Genomic DNA, 17,404 nt, shown 5'->3' with positions numbered 1-17,404 from the left:
GCACTTGAAAAGGCGAATGACCCCTATGGTGTCGCAGGGGATCTTTTATTTGATATTATGTTCTCTGTCCATGATGATAGATTTAAAACTTGTGAGAGTTTTTTTTACAAACATACAGGTTGTGGTTTTTTATATGTATCTCATGAGTAACGTTTTTTATATATGTTTTTTAATTTGAGTCTCTGTCACAGTGCACAGTGACTGAGCTCATGTCAAGTGTCACTCTCCGAGTTATTGCTGTTTAGCCCAATTAGGTTATTTATATATGTGGTTTTGGATTTGTGTGGGGTTTGGCAGGCACACGCATATCCTTTCAGTATATCGTTATTGAGCAATACTAGGTAATTTATTTTTGTGGTTTTGGATTTCCATGTAATAAAATTTTATAAGTCTATTCATGTTTTATTTTTTTGAGACAAATAGGTCGGTAGCGCTGCATTTGTAATTTATTTAATGCAAAGCTGTTAGCACTTTTTGTACATGGTCATTTAACATTATTGACGTGTGTGCTTCCTGGTCACCCGTTCCACTCTGACACATAAGATGCAGGCCCAACGTCGGGTGACGCACCCGGTAATGCTCTATTATTGCCCTTACTGTTCATCAACAATCATCATCATCAACATTTATTTATATAGCGCCAGCAAATTTAGTAGCGCTTTACAATTGGGAACAAACATTAATAAGACAATACTGGGTAATACATACAGACAGGGAGGTAAGAGAACCCTGCTCGCAAGCTTACAATCTATAGGACAATGGGAGTTTGAAACACAAGGGCATGTGCTACATCATATTGCACAATGGACCAGCTAGAATGCAAAGCTAAAAGTACTGAGTGGGCTGTGTGTGTTGCAATGTTGATCAGAGGGTTGTTGTCTTGCGTTAGCAGTGTAGAGGATGGTAATAGGGAAATCTAGGGAAATTAAGATGGTGGTTGAGGAAATTCATAACCTTGTCTGAAGAGGTGGGTTTTCAGAGAACGCTTGAAGGTTTGAAGACTAGAGGAAAGTCTTACTGTGCGTGGGAGGGAATTCCACAAAGTGGGTGCAGCCCGGTAAAAATCCTGTAGCCAAGAATGGGAGGATGTGATGAGAGTGGAAGAGAGACATAGATCTTGTGCAGAACGAAGGTGTCGAGTTGGGAGATAGTTTGAGACAAGTGAGGAAATGAATGTCGGTGCAATTTTGTTGATGGCCTTATATGTTAGTAGAAGAATTTTATATTGGATTCGTTGAAATACAGGCAGCCAATGTAGAGACTGATAGAGTGGCTCAGCAGAGGAATAACAGTTTGCAAGGAAAATCAATCTAGCCGCTGCATGCAAAATAGATTGTAGGGGTTCAAGTCTGACTTTGGGAAGACCAGTAAGGAGGGAATTGCAATAGTCGATGCGGGAGATGATGAGTGCATGAATTAATGTTTTTGCGGTGTCTTGTGTCAGATATGTGCGTATTCTGGAAATGTTCTTTAGGTGTATGTAACATGATTTAGATATAGAGTTGATGTGGGGAATAAACGACAGTTGTGAATCAAGGATTATACCTAGGCAACAAGCTTGTGGGGTGGGATTTATGGTCATGTTATCAACAGAAATAGAAATGTCAGGCAAGAAGCTTCTGTTTTTGGGTGGGAATAATATTAATTCAGTTTTTGAAAGATTGAGTTTGAGTTGGCGAGAAGATATCCAAGATTAAATGGCAGAAATGCAGTCAGTAACGCGAGACAACACAGATGGTGAAAGATCAGGAGAGGATAGATAGATTTGTGTATCATCCGCATAGAGATAATACTGAAATCCAAAGGAGCTTATTAGTTTTCAAGAGAAGTGGTGTAGATAGAGAATAGCAGAGGACCTAGGACTGAGCCTTGTGGTACTCCAACTGATAAAGGAAGCGGAGCAGAGGTGGATCCAGAGAAATTAACACTGAAAGTGCGGTTAGATAGGTAGGATGAGAACCAGGATAGGACAGTGCCTTCAAGACCTAGGGATTGTAGCGTTTTTATGAGGAGAGAGTGGTCAACAGTGTCAAATGCAGCAGAGAGATCCAGGAGAATTAGAAGAGAGTAATGGTTATTATTTTTTGCTGTGATCAAATCATTGACAACCTTGGTCAGCGCAGTCTCTGTAGAGTGTTGAGAGCGAAAGCCTGACTGAAGAGGATCCAATAGGTTATTTGCTGTAAGAAAGTGTGTGAGACGAGTGTAGGCAATTCTCTCAAGAAGCTTGGAGGGGCATGGGAGCTGGGAGATGGGGCGGTAATTTACGAGAGAATTAGGGTCAGAATTCTATTTTTTTAAAATTGGAGTAATAACTGCATGCTTGAATAGTGATGGAAAAATACCAGTAGAAAGAGATAGATTACAGATTTTAGTTAGAGGGGGAATGAGCACAGGAGACAGGGACATACCAATTTGTGAGGGAATGGGATCAAGAGGACAGAAGGTAGAGTAGGAAGATGAGAAGAGAGTAGAAACTTCCTCTTCATTTGTGGGATCAAATGAAGAGAGAGTGTCAGAGGGTGCTACAAAGGAATTCAGCTGATTGCTTGTCAAGGGAGATTATAAAATTTCAAGTTTAACTACTGTTAGTAGTTAACCTCCTATAGAGCCTATAACGCTCAGTTATTGTTCACCCCCTTCCCCATCCCTACTGGGGTGGGACATTTCTTCAATATTGGATTTATTCTATTTTAATGTTGTAGTTGCACTATGTTTTTCTGTCATTTTTCTTTTTATAACCATGACCAATAATCTACACTGTGACCTTTAAGCTCATGAATGCTCTGGACGGTGGCTGCTGCTCAGGCTGCCGCCACACCCCCACCACATAGGGACTATATTTTACTACATATCACTTTTTTATCTGTCTTGAAAGTAGTTTACAGTCTCGACCTTGAACCCTCCCACCCTTGGGCTTCCACTTGGCAGTGGACCTCCCCGTACTTGGAAATCTCTGACTACTTTCCTCACCCAACCCCCAAATCTCTCCCCTTTCTGTCTCCCCTCCATTTTTAGTGACTAGTTCCTGATTTGATTAGGCAGCCCACCTCCACCACCATCCCTCACCCCCTTCTGACCTCTCTATCACTGTCGACAACACCTCTATCTCCCCTGTCCCCCAACTTCACTGCCTCTGTGTCATCCTCGACTCCTCTCTCTCCTTTGGCCCCCACATTCTCTCTCTTGCTAAATCCTGCCGCTTCCAGCTGCGTAACATCGCTTGCATCCGGCCCTTCCTCTCTCAAGATGCAACCAAATGTCTTATTCACTCTCTGATCATCTCCCGCTTGGACTACTGCAACCTCCTCCTTACTGGCTTCCCCACTCTCATCTCGCTCCCCTTCGATCTGTACTTAACGCAGCCGCTAGGCTCATCTTCTTTTCTCGCCGCTCCTCTTCTGTCTCCCCCCTCTACCAATCCCTTCACTGGCTTCCCTTCCCCTACAGAATCCTGTTCAAGCTCCTCACTCTTACATACAGGCCCTCGCCAACTCCACTGCACCCTACATCTCCACCCTCCTCTCTATTCATGCTCTATCCCGCCCCCTCCTTTCTGCCAATGTCCGTCGCCTCTCTTCCCCCCTGATCACCTCCTCCCACGCGCTTATCCAAGACTTCGCCCGCGCTGCCCCCCTCCACTGGAACATCCCCTAATCTGTCCAGTTTCAAACGGGCTTTAAAAACCCAACTTTTTCTTAAAGCCTTCCAGTCTCCCACTTAATTTCCTACCTATTCTTCTGCTTCTTCCCCTCTTTCCCCTTCCCTTATCCTTATCCTCCATTCCTCCATCTCTCCCCTGTGTCTCTCTGTCTGTCTACCCCACCCCTTAGATTATACGCTCCTTTGAGCAGGGTAATCTCTCCTCCTGTCTTCACCATTGTTAATTCTGCTCTCCAGCTACTTAGCCCTCCTCCTTGAGGACCCTCTTCCCCCTGTCCCCTCTCGCTCCCTCCTCTCCCCTTGGGGGTCTCCCTGTCATCCGTGCCTTCCCTCTTGGACTCCGTCATTGGCGGACCCTCCCCTCTCCCCTCCTCCACCCCTCTAGCTGTGCTTTGAGCTCACTGAGTTACTGTGCCTATTGTTTACTGTACTGTGCTGTCTCACCTCGTATTGTAATCTCGTTTCTCCCTGTACGACGCTACGGACACCTAGTGGTGCCCTATAAATAAAAATTAATACTACTAATAATAATAATAATCCCTACCCTCTCCTGCTAAGTGGTACTGATCATGCCTCTTGCTATCTTTTCATTGAATGTTAAAGGGTTGAATACCCCCCAGAACCAGTCACTTTTACATTCCTATGTTAACAAGTATCACACTGATATTGTATACCTGCAGGAGACTTAGTTCATGAAGAATCACCACTCCTCGCTGTCTTCCAGGAGATACCCTACGTTCTACTATTCAAACCACGCCTCTATGGTATGTCACTCAATCCCTCTCACAGTATTCAAGACAGTCATGCTGTCTTGATGCTGAGAGTCGCTTCCATATTTTAATGGGTAAGATTGGCTCACTACCCATAACAATAACTACTACATACGCCCCCAATGTAGGCCACTCCTCTTTCTTTCACACTTTATTTTGAGAGCTTCAAACTCATCGGTCTGGTAGGGTTCTATTGGGAGGGGATTTCAATACAGTCCTGTCCCAGTCCCTGGACCAGTTGAGCAGGAACTTCCAAACCCCTTAACAAACACATGGCTGAGGCTGCTCTTTTTGACACATGGTGCGCCACATACCCCTCCGCAAAGGACTATACTTTTTATTCACACCTACATGACTCATATTCCTGAATCGATATGCTGTCCATCCCTGATGTCATCCTTAGTGTCTGACAATATTTACTCCAACCCTTGGTTTGACCATTCGGCTTCCAAGGTTACTTTTGATTTCTCTACCACTGGCGGCCTGCGAACTACATGGAGACTGAATGAAGCACTCCTTAGGCTCCCTTGCTTACAGAGCTTGCTGAGCTATAATTTGGAGGAATATTTTGAGATTAACACTACTGAAGAGATACGCTTCCCACCACCTGGTAGGCACATAAAGCAGAACTTCATGGGAAGGTCATCAAATTTGCCTCTACTCGCAAGAAACAGCGGGCGGAGCAAAACGACTTGCTCTCTTCACAGATCCTCACCGTTGAAAAACAACACAAATGCACCCATTCCACACCGACCCTTACCCAACTTACTGCGAGGAGAATTTAGCCATTTTATAGCTGAAAACACTGAAAAGAGTCTCCGCTGGTTGGGACAGAGGCTTTACAAAAAATGCAACAAGGCCGACTCTCTCCAATCAAACAGCCTTAAAGCCAAACTTGCCTCCCAAACAATTAATGCAATACCGGACCATAAGGGCTCTTAGGGTCCGCTATTGCATTAATTAATAAGACTTTTTGTTTCTTCTTTGAGGCTTTTTACAATCTGCCAACCTTGGAAGATGTTGAATCCCACAGCTCCGACACTTAACAATTACTTGCTCTCCTGTCACCTACCGAAACTAAGCCAGACTAAGGTGGTGGAACTGTGGTTAAACTCACCCTCAGTTCCCAGAACCCCTCTAAAGCTCCATGTCCTGATGGACTCCCTATGTCCTACTATAAAACCTTCACATCCAAACTGCTTCCCAAACTCAGGGCACTTTCTTACATTTATGGTGGGGATGCCTTATTATTCAGGTCTTCTGGGATCTCTCTGGATATTGCCCGCCAGGCAACTGGTATTAGGGTCCACAAAACACCTTTAACGATCCTACTAAACCAACCAATTCCCGATATCAGCAAACCCACCAATCGCTTAATAACACATATTTGCCAGGCATCCAAATTGCTCATGGAACATGCATGGAAAAAGCCCACACCTCCCTCAAAGGCAGAGCTGCTCAACTGTATCTGGTACATTTCCTCCATGGAATATATTACTGCTCTTTTGAATAACATTGTACCCCAATTTCAGGCGGTGTGGACACCGTGGTTCAACACACACCACTCTCCAGTAACTGGGATCACCTGAATGAGACACCCCTCTACCCTACCTAACTCCCAAAAATACCTTACCCCGTTTCCCAACCCCTCCCCCCTATTCCCCCCCTTCCCCCCTTTTATAACATTTAAAACCACCACTCCACTCTAAAAGATCATTTTCTATCAATTACATCCGTGTTTGTCTCATCCTATTCTGTTACTATTTACTAAACATGTGAATGGTCATTTCAGGTTGCATATCTGTTTTACTGTACCATATGTAACATGTTGTCGGATTACTCGTTTGCATTTCTACCTATATAATATCTTATTGATCCATTAAGCGGTTTAAAAAAAAAGTTAAAAAAAAAAAAGAAAAGGGTAGAGTTGTCTCTTTGCGGTATCTACAGACATTTTCTGGCTCTTTATTTCTGACTGGATAGCCACCCCTGAGATAGGTTATCTCCCTTCTGAGGGTCAACTGATTGTGTTAATTAATTAAATGAGTTAAGGTGAGGAAAAATTAGGTAATGTTTGTGTAATTGATGTTTGGTGTTTTAACTGCATTCTTCATGCTGCAATTAATAAATGGGAACAATGGGGATCCTGTAGAGTTGAATGTATTTGCACTCTGAACATAAGCAGGAAAAGACACATCTATGTGCATATATTCAGCCGTACATCACTAGCATGTGCGCCAGATTTACGTCAGGGATAACAATTGCGTATACTTATGCTCCAAAAAAGCATAGTTAAAGTGTTGGGATATTGTAGAGATAGCATAGAGCTATGGCTTGACAGTGTTAGTAGTAAATGCAAAAGTTGTATTACCCTATTTGAACACAATATAATGTAATGAAGTGTCATATACACAAGAGAGAATAATGTCTAGACTCTGTTATAAATAAATGTGAAAGACAAAATTACTATTTAAAATATAAATTAATCCAATCACACATAATAAATTAAACTAAATTAAATACATCAACATGTTTTCCCTTTAAAAATCAAATGGGAATCTTCTATCCTGCCGCAGGCTAAATGTAAATAACATTTAAGTAATGTGAAAAGACAGCTGCAATTTCATATAATTTAGCAGCAACTTTAATGAATTAAATACTATCAATTAGAGCAGAGTTGCCAAACCTAGTTCTCAAGAGAAACCAACAGTTCATGTTTTAGAATTTCTTCAATTGTGCACACACAGGTGAGTTAATCTATTTAGCTTGGTCAGTAATCATGCCATCTGTTTCTACAAACAGAAACTCTAAACACATGACCTGTTGGTAGCTCTTGACTATTGGGTTTGAGCACCTCTGCTTCAGATGGTCAATACGCAATTAGGTAATTACACATCATCATTGTGTATTATTATTAAGTCGTAGATTTGTCAAGAGCCACAGTGCTCCACATAGATGTACACTAGGTAAAACAGGACATGCTTTTAACAGGGTCATACATGGTAGACAAAATAAAAGCAGGTATGAAAACGTGTCTGCATCTAGCTTTAACTCAGTCACACTTATGTGAACACTACTTGCTGTACTCGGCCTACATTTCCCTTCCCTCCCCTGTTCCATATTTCCAAGTGCAAAATAACACTTTTTTAGGACTTGGTCCCAGGAGAGTCATCTGAAGAAGTCTCGTAGGAAGCTATATTTTAAAGTTATAAAAGTTGCTAGTTATTATTAGAACTACCATACATGTCCACATCAGTAAGATACAGGAATTGGTAAGATAAAGATTACACTTGAATAAGAAGAAACATTACAGTATTTTACGTACATATGTTGTCAGTCAGCAGGTTAATTAGGGAAACACTTCTCTCAGGAACCTCTTTAGATAGATGTGCTTTATTCAATAGCTCGACAGCCTTCAGTAGAGGATCATGAATACTTATGTCTAGAATAAAACAATATTTCAATAATTAATTGCAAAAACTGGTTACTTCATATATGTTTTAAAAATAAGTGGCGTATTAGTGAAGCTGAAGTACTGCATGACATTGCATTTCAAATTACAATTTTATGAACTGTGATTTTAAAAACATGTATGTCAGAAAACATATTGAGGCTTATACACCGATCAGCCACACACTTAAAACCACCTGCCTAATATTGTGTAGGTCCTCGTGGTGCCAAAGCTCATCTGACCCCTTGAGGCATGAATTTCACAAGTCCACTGAAGGTGACCTGTGGTATTTGGCACCAAGACATTAGCAGCAGATCCTTTAAGTCCTGTAAGTTTGGCCTCCATGGCTCAGACTTGTTTATTCAGCACATCTCACAGATGCTCGGTCTGATTAAGATCAGGGGAATTTCGAGGCCAAGTCAACCCCTTGAACTTTTTGTCAAGTTCCTCAAACCATTGTGGCAGGACGAATTATCCCACTGAAAGAGGCCACTGCCCTCAGGGAATACTGTTGCCATGAAGTGGTGTACTTTGTCTGCAACAATGTTTAGGTAGGTGGTATGTGTCGAAGTAACATTTACATGATGCCAGGACCCAAGGTTTCCAAGCAGAACATTACCCAGAGTATCATACTGCCTCTGTCAGCTAACCTTCTTCCCAGAGTGCATCCTAGAGCCATTTCCTCCCCAGGTAAACGACTCAAACGTACCCTGCTATCCACATGATGTAAAAGAAAATGTGACTTAGAGTCCTGACCTTGGATTCTAAACTTATGAGTGTAGTACCATACTTCCATCAGAGGTGCTGCTGTGTGTTTAACTTATGCCATTCCAACAATGCTATAGTTAATATACTCTTCTAGCAATAATGAGTGCATCTGTGCTTAGGCTTTATAATCCTGCCTCTCCCAGCCATCAGTGCTGGTTATAGGTTCTGTTTCCTAGTCCCTGTTGTCTTCTGTTACTGACCATGTAAGTAGACTTAACTACGTTATCTTCCTGCTACTGAGCCTATGCCTTGCCTATACCTGACTATTTTATCTATTCCTGTTTTCTGGACCATTGGACGGGAACTGCTGCCTGCAGTCCTAAACTCTACTAGATCTCTGTGTGTCTGGACTTTCATCTGTGAGTTTTCGCCTTTAAACTATCTGTTAAATTGTAGCTCCAATATTACGCTCTCTGTTGTGATATGGTGTTCGACTGTAGGTAAGACTCTACTACTATGTGCTTAAATCCTGGGGGCAGCACAGCATGGTGAGTGCATATAGATCAATGGGAAAATGTGTTCCTATAGTTGAAAACTTTTAAACCTTAGTGCTAGCTGTTTTATCACAGTGCAGACCACACTTGGCCTTACAATATGGAACCTGCATTTTACTGTGAGGGGTAAGTAGTGAGGGCATAGGTTTATTTGAGTCAAAGGGAAGCCTACCACACTATTCTCAAATAAATTATATCCATTAGTGTTTCTACTGACAGGTGAAACTATCTAACTAAGCCCTCTCTTTGCATCCCTCTTGCTATCCCTTCGTCTCAGCGCACTCTGTCCACTGCTAACAGTGACAAATATCCCCTTTTGTTACAGACTAGTAGGTCAGCCTCATCTTTATCGCTTTATTAAGAAGGATGCTTCTTGCTTAATCAGGCCTCTTTTGTTTATCTGAGATGTGGTTTTGAAACTGTTTGCCAACATGTACATTTTTATTCAAAATGCTCACTATTACAAAGGCAACATACAACAGTTGATTGCTTTTTTTAAAGCTCTACTACCTTTCACATATGCCTCTAAGTTTACCCAGTCGACTCCATTTTTGCTTACTGTTCAAAGGACTTTAAAAGAGGCACTTATGATAACTAATACCAAACAGTCAAATTTTTATCATTACATTTTTATGAACACTGAATGCATTTGTATGAAATCTGAATATATCTAGCACAGTATTTAAAATGTGATTAGATAAAAGGTAAGAAAGACATATAGGGGTAAATGTATCAATATGCGGGTTCTTCAACACCCGAGTGTTCAGCCTCTTCCGCGATTAAATTTCAAGCGGCGCTGCATTGTAAAGGGAAGTTAACCCTTTACAACCCGCATATTGATACATTTACCCCATATTGTTTTTCTCTGTATCAATTTATTTTTGCTTTTGTTCTAAAATCTTCATACAGAAGGCCCATCCCAGCAACATTGGGAGAATGGGAGGACACCTGTTCTTGTGGAACCACAACATTAGATAAGGACTTGTGCAAGCAATTGGTAAGGTGCATGAATAGGCAGAACATACACAGTTAGCAAGAGTAGACTATAACAAGCCTTTCTTCTGCAGATAGATGACTGTCATGTTGCAACTTGCGGATATACGGTCTAAGAACCAGACCAGGGGAAAATATAAATGTTTTAAAATACAAAGACTTGTGTAACAATGTGCACATGAGGTGTCCAGCAAATAGATGGTTAAGCAAAGCCAAAGTAGTGAGTTCTAGCCTCACCTTTCAGTGTTTTTATCCTGTGAGAGTATTAAACAATGAATAGTTTTTAAAGGTACAAATATATGTGTGAAATACCTTAAAAAGCTATAACTACAGATATGAGAACTAAGACCTTGACATAAGAGTCGAAGAGAAAACAAGAGACAATAACAGGATGCAAGACTAAAAGCAAGGGCCTGAAAGATATTTTGCAGTACTGGACAAAGGATATTGCTTAATATGTACTTATTGTTGCAAAGGAAGATTTGTTGAGATAAAAGAGATTTCCTTATATATACTTGTTCTTAACCAGTTAATGCTTGAGCTTAGGTATAAATAAAGGTACAGTTTGAGAAGTCCCTCCGAGCTGATTATGAAACTACAAGTACTCGTCTGTATTTGATATCATCCTCTCCAGTTGACTAAAATAAATCAAGTTATCAGAGATCAATAACAAGGGCACCAAGTCTCGGTACCCCCACATTTACTGGGTCTTCGTCCGGGATACCCCAAGTACCAGCCCAGAACTGACCAGATACCTCCTCAATCTTCGGGAACGACAGACAAATCTGCATGGCGAGTAGTTGAAGTTTTGTGCATTTGCACGTCTCTACTCTATTTGCTCTTCCTGTAAGATATAAGGTGAGGTTCAGTAGGGGATGGTATAACGGGTATTTGAACAATTACTGAATAATCTGTTTTCCTGACTTATTAATTAATTGTGTTTGTGAGGAATAGATAAGAGTGAATGTATGTGTTTGTGTCTATACGGGATCTATATAAAAGGATACAAATAAATAACTTATTTATTGACCTCGATAATCAAAGGCATTCCTCTATATTCACTACTGAGGCTTGACCTTGTCCTGTGTAGATGATCATCCCTGGGTTTGAGAGGTCATTATAAGAAATCCTTCGCTCCTCTAAAGACTGAATGATATTGTACTGATAAGAGATGTATAAGGGGACAACGTAACCTTTAAATGACTGACCTGCTTAAAGACTGTACTTTGCACTCGCAACAGAGGCTTGCCTTTGCCCTGTGTAAACTGCAACCACTGGGTCAGCTGTCAGTCTATAAGGGTCCTCAGGTCTCTTAGAAGTTGAAAGAAGTAACAACTAAGTAACACAGTAAAAGTATGATATAAAGTTGCTCAGTGAATCTGGAAAGGGTCCTTCACAGTGCCTTGAAGGTATCCCAGTTGAGGGGTGCCTGAGGTTGGAGGATAGGTCTGTCTATTGTCTATTGTCTTAAGAAAGAAGAGTATTTGTAATAGTAATCGTTTTAACATATTGTTGCATAAAAACATCAAGGGGAGTGGAAGGAATTAGAGACATGCTGTGGGGAGTATAAATGTCAGAAAATAATTTTAGTTGTCCAGACTGTAAATGTGTTGTTATAATTCAAAAGACATTGATGATACAAATTAGTAAATTGATAGCGGTGATAGGAACTGACATTGATTGATCAGTAACACATGGTAAACATAAGGAGGGAAAATATATAATTTTTTTACCAAAAAACATTATTAGAATAGGGCCACTTACATGTCCAGCAATAAATTAAATACCAGAAAGTATGTACCCGAGATGATTAAAGAATCCATAGAAACAGGATTTAATTGTAAAGGTGTAGGAAATTAGAATAACAGTCACTTCTCAGGCACACTAGGGGCCGGTATTCCCATAACTGTAGTAATGGGGGCCCAGGGCAGTAAAGGTATGATGGTACAGACATCATACACTCCTGTGGATCTAGTAAAGGAAATATAAGGTAATGTTGCTGTTAAATGAATCCATATAATCTTCAGGAACGTAGGAATGCCAGATATAGGGTCATAGCATCCTAGAAGATGGGAGACTTTTCATAAAGATCATAGTATTTGGATTACTATAAATAAGAAAGAACACCAAGTATCAGCATGGATAAGGGCATGTAGACAAATAGAACAAGAACAGATGGTAAAGGAGGAGATGTTTGGAAGACATTCAGGAACATACAACCGTAAACTCGCCTCCTACTCAGCCATCCCCAATTGCACCACCATTAGCCCTACATAATCACCCATTGGAAGGGACTCCCAGACAAAAGGTCTTTAATCAGAAAAAGAGAGTCACTGGGGAAGAGGCAAAAAGAAAGGGATTATGTTTCTTTTGTAACCAACCTGGACATATGAAAAGAGATTGTCAGAAATATAAAGTCTGTCAACTGAAAAGGAAATAGGCTAACCAGTGTCAGGACCCCAGCAACCCACTGTTAATGCCCCAGGGCCCACAGGAAAAATTCAGTTGGAATTACCCCAAGGGGAAATTATTGATTGCATAGTAAAGACTGGAGCAAGCTGCACTGTATTGAGGGCCTTAGAGATACCCAAAAAATACGAGTAAAATATAAATCACACGCATAGGTGTCAGGTGATGCTCCCGCACAATGCCAGCTGTCGGGAACGGATGCCTGTCTCTTCCGTCGGACCCCCATCCCGTTGCCTAGCAACGGGACGCACTTCCGAATTCGCTGTCGCGCATGCGCAGTATCCGTGTCCCGTTGCTAGGCAACAGGACGCTTTTTCACCACTATATCGGCGGTCAGGAGCAACTGACCGCTGCAAGTACCAATCAGGGCTAGTGTCCTACTATATAAAGCCCCTCCTTTTCCTTCTCCAGTGCCAGAGTATTGGTTTCACCTTTCTTCACCTTCTCCTTTCTCCAGCGCTTGTATCCTGTTCCCATATTTTAGTGACCTTTGGTGTTTGACTCCCGGCTTGTTCCTGACCATTCTCTGTCCAGCGATTTGGCTTCTTTGTTTCTTGGATTCTGACCATTGACTTTCCTCCCGACCATCCCTCTGGATCACCCTTGTGTACCGCGCTATCGTTTGGCTACTACCCGAACGGTACGACTACTCCTGCTATCTCCCGCTGCACTGTTAGCTAGCTTGAAGGAACGCGACCTGTGTGCCCCACACAGCAAAGTCCATACCTCCTTGCTGGGGTCTCTGGTGAATACCGGGGTTATGTTAGACTCGGCCCCTTCCTGTCTAGTAGAGTCAATACCAGTCAGCGGCATCTCCAAGTCCGATCGTGACAATAGGTTTTATAGGGTATGGAGTTCAGCTTAAACAAAGCGAACCAGTATTTGTCAATTTGCAGAATAAGATTTTGACAGTACTTGTACAATTTCTAACCTCAACTACCTGTCCTGTCAGTCTATTAGGGGCTGATATACTGTCAGCAATCCAAGCCCAAAAAAACAAGATTACTTCCCTGACAGAAAATCAGAGTTATCAGCTGCACGCTTCCATATATTTGGTTCAAAGTATTCCCCCTGAAAAACCAAGCTCAATACCCCTGTGGCTCAGTGAAAAAGTGCCACAAGAAGTGTGGTCAAGGGCATAGACAGATGTGGGATTACTGGCAGTACACCCTATACATTTAAAAATAAAACCAAATACCATCCTTGTTAAGATTAGGCAATGTCCTCTGTCTCAACAACAAGAGGCAGCTATAACCAAACAGATAGTGGCATACTAACAGGACAAAGTTCTCAGGGAATGCAGGTCTCCCTGGAACACACCCCTTTTCCCAGTGACAATGAAGTTAGAACCTGGAAAACCACAGCAATATAGAATGGTTCACGATCTTAGAGAAATTATCAAAGGATGGTGATTGATTCACCTATTGTACCAAACCCACATACCCTCCTTAATCAGATCCCTGCAGAAGCAGAGTATTTTATTGTTATAGATCTGGCAAATGCATTTTCTCTGTCCCTCTTACAGAGGACAGCCAGCTTTGCTTAACATTTACATATCAGGGAAAACAATACTGTTGGACTAGATTACCACAGGGGGGAGTCACATCGCCCTCAGCATTTTCAGAAGCAATGAACCTCATATTACAGGGATGGAGACCACAATACCCAGCCACACAACTGCTTAAATATGTAGATGACTTACTACTGTGTTGCCAAATGATTGAGGAGTGTCAGGAAGAGACTATATCATTAATTAATTTCTTAGGGAAGCAACATTGCAAGGTATCACCCACAAAAATACAAGCAAGCCGCACAGAGTAAGGTAATATTTTTAGGACATTGCATCTCACAAGATACCAGACCTCACACAGGACAGGATAACTGCAATCCAACAGGTAAAGCCACCACAGAATTCTAAGGATTTAAGGACATTCCTAGGTTTAGTAGGGTACTGTAGGGAATGGATTTCCGTAGCATCGCTCCTAATGCAACCACTCTATGATGCTCTTAGTGAGGTAAAAAGGTCCAGGATATATCTAGCTGAATCATAGCTAACAACATTTGAAACATTAAAACAAGCCATTGCACAAGCACCAGTGTTAGGATTGCCACTATATGATAAGCCATTTTCCTTGTTCTACAATTAACCTAAGGGACATGCACAAGGAGTCCTTTCACAGGAACACACACATAAACAGAGACCGCTGGCTTACTACTCATTACAGCTAGACAGTATCATAAGAGGAGCCCCATCCTGCATAAGGGCGGTGGCAGCTGCAGCATTGCTAAAAGCTAAAGTGGCAGATATAGTAGTAGACCACCCCTTAATGATACAGGTCCCACATGCAGTTACCGAAATATTAAACCAAGCAAGAACGAAGTATCTGTCCACAACGAGGCTCACTAAGTACGAGGTGTCATTATTAAGTCCCACACATGTAACAATTAAAAAGATTCACAGTTTTGAATCCTGTTACACTGCTCCCAGTTAAAGCAGATTCAACAGAGGGGAGAGAGGTGGGTAGGGATCTACCCAAACTTGATGAATCAGGAAGGGAGGAATGTATCAGCACCAGACAAAATACACACAAAATGTTTTCCTTTTCTGAGTCACATGACTGTGATAAACTAAAGAAACTAGAAATTAAGGAGTTAGAAAATGTGACAGATGTCCCTATACCTAATGCAGATTGGAACTTATTTGTTGACGGTTCCAGGTATTATTATGAAGGGTCACCATGCACACCTGGAAGACACCTTGATACAACAACCACTCCCACCCTTCTGCTCTGCACAGGAGGCGGAGTTGTAGGCACTCACTGAAGCATATATAATGGCATAAAACCAAACAGCTTATATACACATACTCCAGGTATACATACAGGGTAGCCAATGACTATGGGCCAATATGGAACAGCAGGGATTTTGTCGGGTCAAGGAGGAAAACCCATCAAGCATGCAGAACAAATAAGGGCTTTGTTTAGAGCTTTGCAGCTACCTAGGAAGGTAGCCATATTGAAAGCCCAGGCACACACTAATGAAAAGACTAAGGAGGCTAGGGGAAATGCCAAGGCAGATTTTGCTGCTAAACAGGCAGCTCTTTTGCCCAGCGTGCAGGCGTCTCACGTGAAGCAGGGTGAAAACCCTGTAGAGCCTGTAAACCTTGAAATACTGCAGAAATTCCAAGAACAAGTCTCCTCAATAGACAAAAAGCTTGGGAGAAGGAAAGTGCCACATGTCAGGGAGGGCTCTGAAGAACAGATGATAAGTATTGTCTACCCAGAAGCCTATACTCTATGATGACTCAATTAGCACACAAGATGGTCCACAATTCTAAAGACGCTCTGACGAATATTGTGTTAGGGCATTGGATAATACCAGGATTCAATGCAGCTGCTACGGCATATGCAGCAGCCTGTGTGTTATGCGGAAAATGCAATCCAGGTTAGGCAGTGAAAACACCACAGAAGAACACACCAAAGCCTTTGTATATATTTCAGATATTGCAGATTGACTATATACAGCTACTTAGGGTAGAAACATATGATTATGTCCGTGTGTGTACAGATCTATTCTCAATTTGGCCAGAGGCCTGGGCAGTGGCTAAGGCAACAGCTAAAAACACTGCCAAGAAACTGATAAGTGAAGTAATTTGCAGGTATGGAATATCTGAAACAATAGAATCAGACCAAGGATCACACATTACGGGGGAAGAAATGCAAAATATAATGAAGGACATGGGGATACAACAAGCCTTTCATACCCCCTATAGGCCTCAGGCAAGTGGAAAAGTAGAATGACTGAATGGCACACTAAGAAACAGGAAAAACCTGGGTAGATTGTCTACCTTTAGCTCTAGGTCCATGGAACACAATTATGGACCCCACAGATAACAGTGGAGTATATAGGTGATAAAAACAACAAACATAATTTAGGATTGTGTTCAAATACAGACAATGGAATAGTGTGCTCTGAAAACAATCAAGTTTATGAACCTTGTAAGTTAGAACATCCGACTAGTGTCTGTAATTGGAAGCTCCATAACAGGAGAAATGATATGTTTATAGAAGTAGCACCACAAATAGTGTGCTTAGTAACCCATGATAAACAAACTACAGAAATGTATAATTGACTAATCCGTTCTCAGGATGCATCCAAAATGTTACTCATCTAATATGGAGAAATGAGACAAGGATAGGAAAGACAATAAATATCAGCAATTTATCCCAATTAAACTACCCTCCCCTAACTTGACTATTAATCTTCAGGGAATAATCAATGCTATAAACAACACGCAGCGCCTGGCAGAGCATTTGACAAAGGTAAACTATTCAGCTAATCATGCACAAATGAAGACAATAATAGAAGCACAGGAATTAAAATATGTAACTCATCAATTAAAATATAACCTGCAACACCATTGGTGGGATGTGTTCACAAGTAACTTCCCCAATTCAACAGTTATTTTTAGGGTAATGCTCTATCTAATACTGGTAATAGATATAGCATTACCCTAAAAATAACTGGTGTTTTTGATCCTGTTGATTGTGTGGAATCGTTATTTGTCCTGTAAGTTTAGAAAAATGGTTAATCAGGCCATGACTCCTGTACCAACATATTTTAATCAAGCTGAAAAAGTATGTACCTCATGTAAACGGAAAAACCCTTAACAAGCAAAAGTGACATGTGTATACTGCAGTGAAATACTGCTAGGGAAAGAATTAACCTTCTCTGGTGAATGATTGATTCTCTACTCACATGGAGACTTTAGTTCAAAATCTGGATAAAAGTAGCTG

At 41.4% G+C, this 17,404-nt stretch overlaps 1 protein-coding gene across 4 annotated transcripts in view; it reads right to left on the bottom strand.

Annotated features, from left to right (window-relative positions):
• Positions 1–17,404, bottom strand: part of LOC142099562 (inter-alpha-trypsin inhibitor heavy chain H3-like) — a 214,513-nt gene that overhangs the window by 104,751 nt on the left and 92,358 nt on the right. For all 4 annotated transcript variants that reach the window (XM_075183110.1, XM_075183112.1, XM_075183111.1 and 1 more), the window contains exon 9: positions 7,759–7,875. In XM_075183110.1, the coding sequence (XP_075039211.1) occupies positions 7,759–7,875 (117 nt within the window). The remainder of the gene's footprint in view (positions 1–7,758; positions 7,876–17,404) is intronic.

This window comes from Mixophyes fleayi, chromosome 8 (assembly GCF_038048845.1).
Source record: "Mixophyes fleayi isolate aMixFle1 chromosome 8, aMixFle1.hap1, whole genome shotgun sequence".
NCBI classification, from domain to species: Eukaryota; Metazoa; Chordata; class Amphibia; order Anura; family Limnodynastidae; genus Mixophyes; species Mixophyes fleayi.
The sequence above is the reverse complement of the archived record's forward strand: the minus strand, read 5'-3'. Positions and strand labels throughout refer to the sequence as shown.